Consider the following 16,625-nt stretch of genomic DNA (forward strand, 5'->3'; position numbering starts at 1 on the left):
CCAGGTCCAAGCCCCTTGTTTGGCCAGGCCAGCTGTTTTAATTAACCTCTTCTCCTCTTCTACCTCTCGTATTTCCTGTGTTACAAGCTCACGGCTCTCCTTACCTGTAGAAGATGACCACCACTTGTGGGTTGTCCATCCAAGTCCCTGGCGGCTTAGCTGGATAGCCCCAACCGTCTCCTTGTGCTTCAATCTAGACTCTGCCTCATCAACTGCTACATGGGCTGACCACTTCCTGCCTGATCTCACATCCGGCTGGGTGTTCTTGATGACAGGGTCTTTTAAGTCTCGAAACATCAAGAATGATCTTACCTCGGCTACCTTGACCTCTTCAACAAGGGATTGCACTGGGATGGTAATCTTTGTCTGGCTACTGTGGATTGCAACATTGGTGAGGCTGCTCGGTACTCCAAGCCAATTCTTCACACACTTGTTGATCTTCCGTTCCATTGCCTCAACATGGGACATTGCCACTTCATAGGCAGTTAGTGGCCACATTATCTGTGGCATCAGTTCGTACTGCAAGCACCACAACTTCAACTTGCCAGGCAAGCCACACTTGTCGACAGACGTCAGACGTCAGACCTCTGCTGATCTGTTCTCCTGTCTCTTGAACCCTCTTGGTGTGTCTCAGCTCCTCTGTGTACCATCACCCGAGGGTCTTAACTGGTTGGTCCTGAATGGATGGAATCTCCTCTCCACAAAGGGTGAAATGAAAGTCAACCAGCTTTCCTCTCCTAAGAACAAGGCTCCTTGACTTCTTGGTTTTGAACTTCATTCTTCCCCAATCCATTAGTTCCTCGAGTCTAGATTTATACTTTCCACTGCCTCCTTGCTACGACCCAAGAGGGTGAGATTGTCCATGAATTGCATTGTGACTCATATTGGTGGTAATTCCCCTCCGCTATCAGGTGCGACACCTGGTCCCACTGATTCTGCAACCATCACAATGACCTCCATGGCTAACACAAAAAGGATGGGTGAAATCGCACACCCCATTGGGATTCCAACATCCAAGGTCTGCCACCCAGTTGTAAATTGCTGAGTGGAAAACCTCATCCGGAAATCATTGTAGTACTGCATAACAAATTTCCTCACCTTAGCAGGAATCCATAGGAATTCCATTGCAAACTCAATCAGGACATGGGGAACAGAACCATATGCATTTGCAAGATCAAGCCAAACTACAGCCAGGTTTCTTCTCAACCTTTTCGACTCCTGGATGGTATGCCATATCATACTAATATGTTCAAGGAATCCTGGGAAGCCGGTATTCCTGTCTTCTGCACAGATGTATTCACTAATCAATTTTCTATCACAAATGAAGATATTCTTTCTGCTAGAATGCCAAACATAATCTTCTCCTCTACATTCAGAGTGAAATTGGTCGGAACTGATTCAATGTAGAAGAATTCTCTTCCTTCGGGATGTATACTCCTTCAGCCTCACTCCATGACAAAGGAACAACACCTTGTCTCCACACCACCTTTAACAATCTCCACAAGTACTTCCTCAGCTCTTCACACTTTCTGAACACCTTGTACAGCAGTCCATTAGGTCCTGGCACTGAACCTGACCTTGCCTTTCTGATGAACTGTTCCACTTCTGCCAGTTTGGTTTCTGACAGATCGAACTTCACTCCTGGCTTGGTAGGCTTCACAAGCCCTGAAATGTCAAGCAAAGGAGCCTCCTGCTGTTCATTAATACATTAAGGAAAAACTAAAACAGAGGCAATGATGGAGTAGGCACAAAAACATGATTGCCTCTCCTCAGGCAGACATCAGTGCAGCTGTGGCACTTTCTGAACATCAGTCCAGCGTACCAAACACTTCAATAGCTTGACCTGGATAACATGGCTGAGAACTATATCTCCTTTTTTTTGTAATTTATTTTTTATTGAAGTTCATCATCAAACAAATATTTCCATAAGATGTATTTCAGATACTGTACATATATATCATATAATCATATTTGTCACAAATCTCCACATAATATTTATCTGAGGTATACACTTATAGAAAGGAGAGGAAAGACAGAACAATCGAAAGAAGAAATCTATGTACAGAGTAGGGAGTGATTTCTTTTTACAACATATTCATTGATTGTGAGAATAAAATCAGGCCTACAAGATGTTATGTAGTTAAACCATTTTTTCCAGTATGAATAAAATTGTTCCAATTTGTGATTAACATATGTTGTTACCTTCTCCATTTTGTAAATGTCCATTGTAATTTCCATCCATACATTTAAAGCTGGGCTCTCCTGAGATAACCATTTCCTGGTAAGGGTCTTTTTACCAGCCACCAGCAGTATATTCATTAATTATTTATATTTATCTCTTTTCAACCATTCTTGAGGTATATACCCAAAATATATGGTCTTACTCTCTAAGTGTATTTATCTGTTAGTGTATCATTGAAATTTGCAGAATATAACTTAATCGATCTCCTCCCTGAGCAAATAAGAACCAAGAAACGTGAATAATAAAAAGAAAGGTAATGGAAGTGTGGTTCCAAGGCTGGGGTCTCTAGATGACCCTGGGTTGAGCTAGAAGAAAAGTCTAGCCGTGGGGGATAGCCCCTCCTACCTGTGAGTTGAGGGCCCCTGTTGTAGTACCTATAAAAGTAAGTAAAAAAAATCTATGTCCATTACACAGAAATGATTTCCCTGTGTATTCCTCCCATATATATATTCTCATTTAGGTGGGGAAAAAGGAATGAATAAATGATTTTTTTTTTTAAAAATTGAGTAATATAAAATCCACATTATAACATGTATTTCTCGAGATAGGTATATCACCGTCCATTTTTGCTTCCATTTAGTTTATCAGCACTTTTAAAGTTAGCCAAACCTTATGGCTCTTCTGGAGGAGGTGAGTGCCGTCCTCGGAGAACTCACAGTCTCTTTTTAATATCCTTCTCTCGTCCTGCTCCGATCCCCTGCTTTCTCGGTTCTCTTACTATTTCCCAAGCAGATCGGGATAACTGCTCAGCCAGGCTTTCCCTTGGTTTGACCACACTAATGGGCAGTCCTCTGTTCTCCATGTCTATAGTCACCTCTTCCACCGTCTGATATAGTTGTATCCCTTCTTGGTAAAATACCCTCAGTTTAGCAGGGTACGGGGTTTGGAATTTAATCTTTTCTTGCTTTAATATTCGTTTCGCTTCGGAATATTCCTTCCATTTCTGTAGGACCACCGGGGGGTGATCATGATCGAAGTATATTAACTTCCTGTTCCAAAACACCCTCTTCTTAACCCAGGCCCTTCGTAGAATCTTCGTCTTGCTCTTGAAACGAAGGAATCTAAGTACTATTGAGCGCGGTTTACCTTCTCTGTCTCTGGGAGGCCGCTGGACGAGTGAACGATACGCCCTTTCAATTTCAATCTCCATATTCGGGGGAATCTCCAGCGCTTCCCGCAGCAGCTTGTCTACAAAGTCTATCATTGACAATCCCTCCGCTCCTTTGGGAACATTATAAATCCTGATATTTTTCCGTCACAATCTTCCCTCCTGGTCAAGCAATTTACTTTCCTGTTGATTTAATATTTTTATTGTCTTACTTAGTATCTATTCCATGTTTTGCACGCAATCATCCACCTTCTCATTTCGAGTCTCTGCCACCGCTATTTTCTGATTGATGTTGGCGAGCTCTGACTTTATATCATTGAGTTGCTGTTTTATATCTATTTGGACTTTCCTTATCTCTTCCAGAATCCTTATCATATTTTCCACTTCGCCTGAATGAGGCCCAGCGTCAGCCTCGCCACCACACGCACGTGTAGGAGAGCCACGCGCTGCACCTCTCTCTTCCATAGGCTCTGTAGTGGTGCTTTTTTTATCTCCATTCTTTCTCCCCATTCTTGTCCCCCTTATCGATTCAGATATTTTTGAAAGATCTTATATCTGATGGATTAACGGGGCAAAATATGTGTTTTTCCAGAGGAGCTGTTGATTTAAGCTGCCATTCTGAACGATGACATCACTGGAACCCGAGAACTATGTCTTCTGAGCTTTATTTTGCTATGTTAGGGCTGGCAACTGGAAATCCCAACTCCAGTATTCCAAATAGTTCTTTCTCCCAACCTTATTGTCCTCTGTAGGGGTGTGTGGGGTGTCAGGGAGGGGTAGCACCTCTTGTGGGGGAACATGTCGCAACCTTTTCAGGGCGGTTTGTTCACCTTTAGTCCCCACCTGGCACTCAGCTCTCACCTGTGGTTCCCCGTAGTTCTTTGCAAGCGACAGCGGCCAGAACCAGGGAAACGGCTTCGACAAGCCGGCTAAACCAGGTGAGGGTAGCCGACGGGTCTCAAACCCTCGGTGAGATAGGGAGTTGTCTATACCTGCATGTGAAGCCAGACTCCGGCGGATTGAGTGGACGAGACCAATGGAAGGTCCAACGGTCAAGAAGGCGGTCTCCGCTAGCGTCGTGGAACGTGTAGAGCAGGACAAAACACAGAAGACATCCTGGTCATCCACTGCGCCTAGTCCCACCTCCAGCCGTCTAGACTGTGTCTTGCCACTGGATCCAGATGGGAATTGGGAAGAGAGAGTGAGACTGACACTGCGCAACTCTCCCTCACTTAAATCCAAATCACGCGCTAGTCTCAACACCATCAGTGGTGTCAAGGTCTGCATCGACGACGACGATAGACGAACATGGATTGTCCTCTGTACACAAATTCCCCTCAATCGCAACTCTCCCAATTTTCCTTCTCACTATAGGTGCACAATCGCCCACTGCTGTGTGGTGGCACTATAAGACTACCAGGAAACTGGGCACAGATCTACATAATGCTGTTGGTAATTATTCATGAGTGAACACTGATGGGGTGGCAGTCTTTCCTGTTCGTTGTTGGTAGCTAGAAACTAGAGGAGGCATCTTTGGTGGCAATGCCTCAGAGTTCCTTTCAGCTGACTATAGTCTCCATGAGGAATTATTGAAAATCTCTATCCTTGACAGAGAGGGTATGAATTATTTATTTCATGCAGGTTTGAACTGTAGACTGAATAATGCTCCAGCCCAAAAATTACATTTTCAAAGGAAGTTGAAGATTAGATTTGAATACTGGTCCTTAGCACAAAGAGCTGATGGAACTGTGATGTAGCATCTGACCATTTCTGGTCAGATGCTAAATGCATTTCATTGGCTTTGTATCTGTACTCGGCACAATGACAGTAAAGTTGAATCTAATCTAATCTAATCTAATCTAAACATGATCTGCAGACAAGAGGCTAACCATATTTTTAAGAGAAGCGTAGGTTCATGATGTATCAGTCTTTGAAAGAACTAGAGTAACTATGTCTGCCGCGTATATGTGAATAGAAGAAAAGCAAAAGGCTGACAGTTCCTTTTAGAATATTAAGATGTCACAAGGTCCTTTACAGCTATTTAAGCACAGTTAAAGAATATTTACCATTGTAAGAAAGGCAGTTATGCTTACACCAGCGAATATGACACTGAACTGGAACATGACGATTTGTGGGCCATGTTCCCATTTGGTAGAACAAGTTAAAATCTCCCCAGAAATAAAGGGAGATCAAGCTGCATGTTAAGCAATATTAGAAATAAGCTATATATTCAGACCTCTACTCCGAAACAAATATAACCACTTTTGACCTTACAGCTGAAATTCAGAATAATTGCCTATACAGATTGCTACCAACAGAAGAGGTCAATGCATTAGAATCTATTTTCCACTTTCCACATGGCTCATTCAATGCAGGTTACAAGAGTCACTTTGCAGCTTGTACTACACTATAGACACACCGCAGAGCTACATGAAAACCAGCAACTAAAGAAACCTACCTGTGAGTGTGCATGCCTGCAGTGACAAATCATTCCATGCGTACGATTTCAGAGATTTTTGCTTTTACTCTTTATCATGCTTACATTTCAGGGAATAAATCTCTTCCACTTCATGTTATTTAGTCCGGACAACAGCACGTTTTAACAGGAACTTTGATGTTTATTTAGTATGCATCTTTATCCTTGATTGTATTTGGTGCTGGTGTTTAAATAAAGAAAACTGTGGCCCCTTTGAAGCATGCCCACCTGCCTACTCCGAGCTGTGGTTTTCTATTACAGAATATTTACTGCTTGCAGCATCTGCAGCTCGCTGCACTTGACAATGTATTGTTCCAAAGTTGTGTAAATTTAAAACGGTAAGATCTTTGCTCAGCTGCTGGTATTCAAAGCTCAGGATTGATCACTTACATTGAAGCAGGAAGTTGTTTCGCTATTTCAGTGACTTAGCTGCAAAGAAAGATTGCTTATTCTTCAGAAATTATCCTTATTTGTCAGTAGGTGGATACCAAGAATTCATTTCACTACATGTTAAAGGGTTCATAGAGATACCATTCACATATCTCAGGAAATTAGTGAACTAGGCTGTGAAACTGTGAAGTTAAAGTGTACATCCCTTCAGCTTTCAATAGTAACAGCTTTATTACTCAAAAAAACAGGAAAGCTTCACTAACGTTATTTTTACTATTCTTTCACTTCTCTCCCCATGAACAAACAAACCGCATAACGTCAGACTTTACAATAACCTTTCTAATCCTGATGATCCTCCACCAACCAGACTCCAAACTTCAATGACTGGTGAAAGAATTTAAAACAAATACATCCCTGCTGTTAACGATAGATGGACAACCCAACAAACTTAATATCAATTTTGTACATCCAGAACCTTTCCCTGCTTTCTCATAATCACCGTGGTTATGATCCCCGGTGAATCAAGTCTTCTCAGCATTGTCCTGAAATGTCAGCCTAGGTCTTGTGGAGTGGGATTTAATCACAACTGTGAGGGGAATGTAATATTTACTGTAAGATGGCGGCATGTTCGAATGCAGCGGCCTCTCGGGGCCAACCAAAAGTGGTTTTTTCCTTTGTTAAATGTGTTTTTTTTTACGATCGCAAGACTATACTGGACTACTAGGGAGGAGGGAGGAGAAGATGGCGACGCGACGCAGCGCGAACAGCCATTCCAAATGAATATCCTATGTGTAACTAGGGGGCCATGCACAATCTGGATTTGGTGGAGACAGCCATGAGAAGCACGGAGGGACATCTGGAGTAACTTCTGAAATGCCCGCTTCGCTGCCACTGCTACTGTGCAATCGAGAATCTCCGGAGGGGAAGGCCCCAAATCCTTGGCTTTGCCTATTGCCTGTTGCCGGGGCCGGGGTCGAAGCGCTCGGCAGAAATGGTGCTTGGTGCTCGGTGTCGGAGAGCTGGTCGGAGGCTCGGAATTTTCGGACGTACTCGGAGTCGGACTGTGGTCGGATGCTTCCAGGATGCTGCATCAGCAAGTTGGCGGCGCTGGAGGTTCACCGTCTGCGTAAGATGATGGGATTTTCGAGAGACTTTGAGACTTTTACCATGCCATGGTCTGTTCTTATCAAATTATGGTATTGCTTTGCACTGTTGTAACTATATGTTATAATTATGTGGTTTTTGTTAGTTTTTAAGTCAGTTTGTCATGTGTTTCCGTGATATCATTCTGAAAAACATTGTATCATTTCTTGATGCATGCATTACTAAATGACAATAGAAGAGGACTGCGTGTCCTCATAATCATACAAGAGCTTCAGGTACAGGAGATCTACTGCATCAGTGAGCTGCTCACTGATCAGAGTAGTCGGCTAGGGGTTAAAGGAGCCAGCCAGCAGGCTGGAGAAGGGAGAGATGGATTGACCAGCCTAGAAAATTATGCCTCATATGCCAGGATGCTGTTTATTGACCTCAGCTCAGTGTTGAACACGATAATCCCTCAGAAGCTGGTGGGTAGACTGTTCTTGTCAGGACTCAACAGCCCTCCTTATTAATGGATCTTGGACTTCTCGTTGGAAAGACCTCTGTCAATCCAAGTTGGCAGCAATACCTCAAGCTCCATCACTTGAGCACTGGTGCCCCCCAGGGCTGTGTGCTCAGTCCACTGCTGACTGACTCCTGCACTGCCAGATCCAACTCAAACCACATCATCAAGTTTGCTGATGGTACAACAGCGACTGGCATCATCAGCAGCAATGATGAGTCGGCCTACAGAGAGGAGATCGAGAGACTTGCCAAATGGGGAAGAGAACAACAACCTGAGTCTCAATGTCGACTCAGAGCCAAAAGAGATGATTGTGGACTTCAAGAAGGCATAGATGGACCACTCTCCATTGTACATCGATGGCTCTGCCATGGAGAGAGTGAAGAGCACAAAGTTCCTGGTTGTGCACATAACGTGCGATCTAACCTGGACCCATGACACCTCTTTACTAGTCAAAATGGCAGAGCAGCATGAGGAGACTGGGGCATGCAAGGCTTCCAGTCCCCATTCTAACAACTCCCTACAGGAACACCAGCAAGAGTGGTCCGTCTGGCTGCAGCATTGTGAGGTACAGAAGCTGCAAGGCACCGGACTGCAAGATCTTACAGAGGGCAGTAAAAACCGCCGAGAGGATCATCATGGTCTCCCACCCCCTATTTGTGACATTTACCAGAGCACTGCAGACGATGAGCCCAAAATACTGTGGAGAATCCCTCCCACCCCTCCCACATCCCTTTGACTCACTACCGCCAGGAAGGAGGTACGGGGGCATCAAGACTAGGACTGCCCAACTGGGGAACAGCTTCTTCCCCCAGGCTATGAGACTAATGTATACCCTGCCACTACCGAGCTCTCGTCCCTAGGATAGTGAGTCATTTACTCCACCATTTACCTGCGCTGTGCTTTACTACATGCATTTTAACTAAATTTTATTAACTTATTTAGAGCATATTATTTTGCTTTATGTGCTGCATGTGATATATAATGTGTGGGTGCATTGTGGTCCGTAAGAACATTGTTTCATTTGCTTTTATATATGTACAGTCAGATGACAATAAACTTCAAATTTATCAAATACTCTTTCGGATGGTCAAATATTGAGGAAAAAAAAATTATAAAGACAAGCATGAGGCAAAATTTCAGGGTAAGGAGTAAAATGTTAAAAGAAGATATGACAAAAAATTTTTTCACCCAGAATGTGATTGCAATCTTAAAGAAATTGGCGAAGTCAGGTACAATCAATATACAAGAATCATTTGGACAAGCACTTCAATTGCCAGGACATAGTAGCTGGGAAATGGGACTAGGTACTAGATGGTGGCTAAAGATGTAGTGGGCTAAGATGCCAGTTTCTGTGCTGTACTGTATGTCCCCAATGACTATTTTAACTTACTTTATCCAGAGGAGAATAAAGTGACTGCAATACACCCCCGAGGCAAAGGCACTACCTGCGTAATTTTAATATACTTCATGATCATCTGGTTGGATATTTCTCAAATGCAATGATCACTTAATAGAGAGAAAAAAATCAATGAAATATCAATCACATTTACCACACTGGATAATCGCTCACAGGCTTTGGGGTGCTGACATATTAAAGTAGATCGATTTTTAGCTAAACCAAATATTGAAAATGATCAAAAGCAATGTGAAGAGCTGCAACATGCAAAGAATGGAAAAAGAGAGAAGACGGTAAAAAATCTCTAGAACTTACCTTAGTAGGAATCCGGTTGGGCAACAAGAACGCTCGCCACGCTGTACAAGCCTGAAACGTGAAAAAGCATGCCAGTAATTCACAAATAGAAAACCAGCTGCCGGAGAGACAAAATACACATAACAGGAACGGCCGGGAAAATATTCAATGTCCCAATCGGCCTATATAAACCCTAACCCTTTATTCCAACATAACTATGCCTTATTACAAATGAAATAATAAGATCTAAGCTCATGCTCCTCTCCAACTGTCTCATAAATATGAGTAGTTGATCTAAAATAATTAACCAAACTCTAATATTTTAATTACAGATGTTTTACTATGACAAACATTTCCCATGTTGTGATAGCCATTCAATTTGCCCATAATTCAGCTGGGTTGTCAAAGGAGTGCAGATCCTCGTGGTTGATGCCTGCTCAACTCATGTACTCCATCATCCATTAAGGCTGACAAGAGGGTGAAAAATTAATGACATTTTATTGAATAAAACTATATAATTTTCTGCAAGCTATCAAACTCTATACCAAATTATAAAGCGTACATAACTTTGCAAATAATCCTTAGCCATTTCTAATAGGCCAATAGCAAGAAAGGGAAGTAAAAGCACTAGCTTTAACCAATGTTTTAAGGGGGAGCAAAGGGGAACTTTTAGGGCAGTAATTCCAATGCTTAGTGCATTCATGGCTGATGGGACAAAGAAAAATGGAAACACAAAATAAATCCAAGTCAGAGAAACACATGTTTTGGATGGCTATACGAATAGAATAGATTACAGAGATTGAGCTGGGAGGTCATGAAGCCGTTTGAACAAGACGAGAAAAGTTATCAAGAAATTTATTCGACTTGAGGCCTTGGGTTATTTTTGGATTTACTCTTTAGCAGTATCCTGAAGACCCAGATCCCATCAGCAATTTCTTGCTTTCCAACATCATCGCAACCAATGGCAAGGACTTTGCATTCTCTATGACAGTTATGTTAAGTTGGAAAAATCAAAGCATACTTCCCATGCTCTACTTTTGTCCAGCAGCATGTCATTGAGTAACATGAACATACACCTCCAAATCTGCAATTGAGAACTGACCATCCGTACAACCATTCTGCCAAAGTACAAGCACGGGCAAATCAAGCTTTAGTGTAAACTCTTCACCCATATTTCACCAGTATATTATTGTTCAGCTGCAAACATCACCCTTTCCAGCCTAGGACAAAAGAAATACTGTCGGGGTGCTTAGTTGCTAATTGCACAGCTCCCTGCTGCTTTTTGCTTCATCCTCACCTGTCCAAGATATTCCCAATATAAACACAAGGCCTCAACTGTGTTTCTTATACTTTAAAATTATAAATTGCACAATCCGGTTTCCTATAGAGTTGACTGAAGAGTTCAAGCCTTTGCAGAAGTTGTGATTAATTGTATTAAATCAATGTCATTCAAAATGACAGCCTTTGATGGATATATTATAAAACTGGCAAAGTTAGTAATTTTCTCCCAGCCAGCTGTAAATGGAACCTTAATTTAATTTTCAAGTTCATTCTCCTGGAGTTTTGATTCTCTAAAAGCTGTAAGTTTGCAGATAGCAATCTTAAGGATACAATGCTCTTGCCTAGCCAACAATCACCAAAAATGTGATTCATAAACAATCAGCTGGAATAATTCATGTAAATCATTTCCAGAAAAATCATCAGATTAATCTCAGAAAATATCTCAACAGGGATACAGAAAAGTTTAGTTGGAACCAGCAATATGTACTCCAATTGTTTTATCATTAACAAACCTTGAACATCTCCAACTTTGTTAAAGCCTTGTGAATAACTGTTTACTCACTGTCTAAATTACCGCAAAGAAGGATGTTTTGGCTAGGGATCTTTCTTCAATTTGTATGGAATTGAATTGACTTTATTTCTTACATCCTTCACATGAGGAGTAAAAATCTCTATGTTACGTCTCTGTCTAAATGTGCAATGTGCAATCACAGTAATTTATAATAATTTATAATAAATAGAACAGTCAATGTAACACAGAAATACACTCGAATCAGCGTGAGTTAATCAGTCTGATGGCCTGGTGGAAGAATCTGTCCCGGAGCCTGTTGCTTCTGGCTTTTATGCTGCGGTACCATTTCCCGGATGGTAGCAGCCGGAACAGTTTGTAGTTGGGGTGACTCGGGTCCCGAATGATCCTATGGGCCCTTTTCTCACACATATTTTTGTAAAAGTCCTGAATCATGGAAAGTTTAGAACTACGGATGCGCTGGGCTGTATATGCCACTCCCTGCAGAGTCCTGCAGTTGAGGGAAGTACAGTTCCCATACCAGGCAGTGATGCAGCCAGTCAGGATGCTCTCAATTGTGCCCTGTAGAAGGTTTTTGGGATTTGGGGACCCATACCAAACTTCCTCAACCGTCTGAGTTGGAAGAGGCGCTGTTGTGCCTTTTTCACCAAACAGCTGGTGTGTACAGACCACGTGAGGTCCTCGGTGATGTGGATGCCGAGGAACTTAAAGCTGTTCACCCTCTCAACCCCAGATCCATTGATGTCAATAGGGTTTAGCCCTTCTCCATTCATCCTGTGATCCACAACCAGCTCGTTTGTTTTTATGACATTGAAGGAGAGGTTGTTTCCTTGACACCACTCTGTCAGAGAGATAACTCCTTCCCTGTAGGCCACCTCATTATTGTCTGAGATTAGGCCAATCAATGTAGTGTTGTCAGCAAATTTAATTAACAGATTAGACCTGTGGGTGGTGACACAGTCATGGATATACAGGGAGTAAAGGAGTGGACTTAGTACACAGTCCTGAGGGGCACCTGTGTTGAGGGGCAGAGGGGTGGAGGTGAGGGAGCCCACTCTTACCACCTGACGGCAATCTGACAGGAGGTCCAGGATCCAGCTGTACAAGGCAGGGTCAAGGCCAAGATCTCTAAACTTCCTGTCAAGCCTGGATGGAATTATGGTGTTGAATGCTGAACTGTAGTCCAAGAACAGCATTCTCACATAAGTAGGGCTTTCACTGGAAGCAATTAGATCTTCAGAAACTGCAAGCATTCAGCTGTCCCTTTACATTAGGATGCTTCATTTCTCAGACTGAAGAAATCACAAATTTTCTTATTAATCAGGATAATTTGGTAGAATACTAAGCAATTGTTCAAAAGGGACTTCTCATTCCATTCTCTGGAGGTTTCTACAATGGACTATTCCAGTATATTCCCAGTAGACGAACTCAACAGATTGCTTCAGGTCTATGGCAGACATCACCACACTAGCCGTACATTTATCTCTGGAGCCTCTGGACAGTAACATTATTGGGTTCAGCTCCACCTTCGTTACTATAATTCCAAGCGAACCTGTCTCCCACCTCCGATTCAACAGCTCTCTTTGCAATAGATCCTTGGCTTCCTGGCCAACAGACCACAATCAGTAAGGATAGGAGGCAACACTTTTACCCCAAAAGGCTGCATCCTCGACCCCTCCCCTCCCCACCCCCACTCCACTCCCTACGTACTCACGACCACTTGGCCAGATTCTGGTCTAACTCCATGTACAAGTTTGCAGATGGCACCAGTGCAGTGGGCTGCATCTCAGACAGCATTAAGTTGGAGTAAAGGAAAGTGATAGAGAGCCCAATGGTTTGGTGTCATGACAACAACCTTTCTTTCAATGTCAGCAAAACAAAAGAGCTGGTCATTTACTTCAGGAAGAAGTGCACGTGCTCCTGCATCAAATGGCACTGAGGTCGAGACAGTTGAAAACTACAAACTCCTAGGAATGAAGGTCAAATCACATAGACTCCACAAGCAAGAAAGCTCAGCAGCACCTTTACTTCCTTGGGAGGCTAAGGAAATTTAGCATGTCCCCTTTGCCCATTACCAGCCTTTAATCAATGCACCTTTTCCAGAAACCTCATGGTCTGGTAGGGCAAATTCTCCACCTGTGATCACCAGTGACTACAGATTTGTGGGCACAGTTCGGCACATCAAGGAATCAGCATCCCCTCCATGGACACGATCTGCACTTCTTGCTGCCTCAGTAAACCAGCCACTACAATTGAAGACCTCACCCAGCCACCCTGGCCATTCCCTCCTCTGGCTCCATCCCGTCCGGTTGAAGATACAAGCACTGAAAGCATGTACCACCCTTCTCAAAGGCAGCTTCTTTCCCACTGTTATAGGGCTATTGAAAGTGTGATAAGATGGGCTCTTGACTTCTATTTCCTTATGATCTTGAAGCTTTTAGTCTACTTGCACTGCACCGTCTCTGTAAATGCAACAACTTACTCTGCACTCTTTTTTTAGCCTTGTACTACCATGACCTGTTATAATGAATTGATCTGTACAAAAGGTGTTTTTCCACTTCAGCTCAGTACACGTGACAATAATAAACCAATTTACCAATTTAAAATTCAAGAATAAAATACTGCCTTTCAATTGTCTATTTGATCCCTAATGTAGATAGTTTTTAAAAAAATGTTCAGCCTATCATACGAGTTGAACATGCAGAATTTTTCCCAAATTAGTCAGGCCTTCATATTTCCCTTTAACATACAAAAGCTTCCCAAGGCAATTGCATAAATTATTACAATTGTTTTCCTATCTATTCGTATGCAATACCAAGACCCTGACATACAACTATAGATTTGTTTTATATAGGGTCATTCAGGAGGAGTTTCCCAGTTGCTGCATACTGAAACCACTTGGACTTTCTCCCCCAGGCTGGAAATGGCTAATGCATGGGGGTGGGGGGGACTGGGAGAATGTATGGGGGGGTGGTGTCAGATGTAAGTTTTTTTTCACACTGAGAGTGCTAGGTGAATGGAATGCACTGCCTGGTGTGGTGGTAGAGGCAGATACATTAGGGACATTTAAGAGGCACTTAGATTGGCACATGGATTAAAGAACAATGGAAGGATATGTAGGTTAAATGTCAGTACAAATCATCAGCTGAAGGGCCTGTACTGTGCTCCTCTGTTCTACGATCCAATCAATATATGGAGAGACTCATTGAAAAAAGCTCGAGCATTCAGCTACAAAAATTGCAAGTAAATAGTACAGCATATTTTTAAAAAATCAAAATCCTGGAGTGTTCCCTAAAGGCATTAACACTGGTAATTTTATTCATTAATAAAAATAAAATTCTTGAAGAAAATATTTAGTGGTAGAATTTGGGGAAGTGATGTTAGTGCCCATTTTTTTTAAGAACAGTTAGGAACTTGAACTGCTCTGGAAAATCCGGGCATGAGAATCGTAAACACAAAATAATCTGCAGATGCTGGGATCAAAGCAACACTCACAACACGCTGGAGGAACTCAGCAGGTCGGGCAGCATCCGTGGAAACGATGAGTCGACGTTTCGGACCAGAAGAGGGAAGGGGCAGAGGCCCTATAAAGAAGGTGGGGGGAGGGTGGGAAGGAGAAGGCTGGTAGGTTCAGTTGAAAAACCAGTAATTTGAAAGACAAAGGGGTGGGGGAGGGGAAGCAGGGAGGTGATAGGCAGGAAAACAATGGGTGGTAGAAGGAGGCGGAACCATGAGGGAGGTGATAGGCAGCTGGGGGAGGGGTAGAGTGAAATAGTGATAGGGGAAGGGAGGGGGAGGGAATTACCGGAAGTTTGAGAATTCTATGTTCATACCAAGGGGCTGGAGACTACCTAGATGGTATATGAGGTATTGCTCCTCCAACCTGAGTTTAACCTCATCATGGCAGTAGAGGAGGCCATGTATCGACATATCTGAATGGGAATGGGAAGCAGAGTTGAAGTGGGTGGCTACCGGGAGATCCTGTCTGTTGTGGTGGACGGAGCAGAGGTGCTCAACGAAGCGGTCCCCCAATCTGCGTCGGGTTTCACCGATGTAGCGGAGGCATGAGAATAATTACCATGTACTAAGTTAAAGGCATTGCGGGATACTTGCAGCTTCTGAAGGTCCGATTCCTGTTCTAATGGTTAATAGGACAGCTTAGTTACAAAGCCAACAAGTAAATAACAATCAAGAGTCTTTCGAAGGGTTTTGGCCCGAAACGTCGACTGTACTTTTTTCCATAGATGCTGCCTGGCCTGCTGAGTTCCTCCAGCATTTTATGTGTGTGTTGCAAGTAAATAACAATTGAATTTGAAGTAATTCAGCACTTGTTGCCAAATGCCGTGTGGTTTTAGTGAATTTTAATGAATTATACGAGTACAGTAATACAATGGCTTATCTGGGTTTTTTTTAGCTTGAATGCCCTTTGCAAGGAGCTTTAGAAATTGTGGTCACAGTCTTAACTTTTGTGCACTTATTTCAAATCTGGCACCGCATCTAGGTTCTGCTTAGAAAACCCGGGTACTGCAGTAACTGATATGATTGTTAACTTTTCCTGTAAAAGAAGAACAAAATCAGGGGTACAAGTGCAGCTTTAACCTATGCTTTCTTCAACCTTTTGATCTTATTAAAATACGTGGAAGCTGCTGCAAATACAGAAAAGCTAGGTGGCTTATTTCAAAGGTCATGTGCTGCAACCTAAATATGAATATGCATGCAAATTAATGTAGTGGAAGTAATGCTTCATTGAAACACATTTTCAGCCAAGATAGCCATTGTATATTCATTTGCTGTCATGTATACCTTAGGAGGCAAACTGATATTTGCATGCAAGAATATGTGCTACTTATTTTGAGCTATGGATATATGATTAGCTCCACCTTTACTATATAAGGAAAGGTTTGAAAAGTAAGTGAAATCATAGGTTGAAATTGCACTTACACCTCCACTGTTTCGGCCACACTATCACCTCTGATCCTTATGAAATAGCAACAGATTCACTCTTTTACTGGGAAGCATATTGTGTGTTGCTCTTGTAATTAAAATAATACAACATGTGGACTGCAATTCCAAAGAATGACAAAATGTGAGTTTATAGCAACTCAATATTAGAAACTGATTCCATTAATGTACTATAACAAAGCTGCCCCTACAACCGTCTGAATGCCTTTCTAATTCTCAGAAGTTATCGAGTGGAGCCACACTGTCGCTTAAAAGTAAATTGTGCTCATTACTGGTACACTGGCATCATCAATACTAATAGCGGTTTGGGTAAAATATATATTTTTTAGTCCGGTCTATTC

General features: G+C 42.5%; 1 protein-coding gene across 1 annotated transcript in view; it reads right to left on the reverse strand.

Moving 5' to 3' along the window:
* Window positions 1-16,625, reverse strand: part of carmil2 (capping protein regulator and myosin 1 linker 2) — a 170,075-nt gene that overhangs the window by 135,046 nt on the left and 18,404 nt on the right. The window contains exon 3 of the mRNA XM_072279510.1: window positions 9,534-9,584. Coding sequence (XP_072135611.1) covers window positions 9,534-9,584 — 51 coding nt within the window. The remainder of the gene's footprint in view (window positions 1-9,533; window positions 9,585-16,625) is intronic.

The sequence above is a fragment of the Mobula birostris genome, chromosome 15, assembly GCF_030028105.1.
Source record: "Mobula birostris isolate sMobBir1 chromosome 15, sMobBir1.hap1, whole genome shotgun sequence".
Lineage (NCBI taxonomy): Eukaryota > Metazoa > Chordata > Chondrichthyes > Myliobatiformes > Myliobatidae > Mobula > Mobula birostris.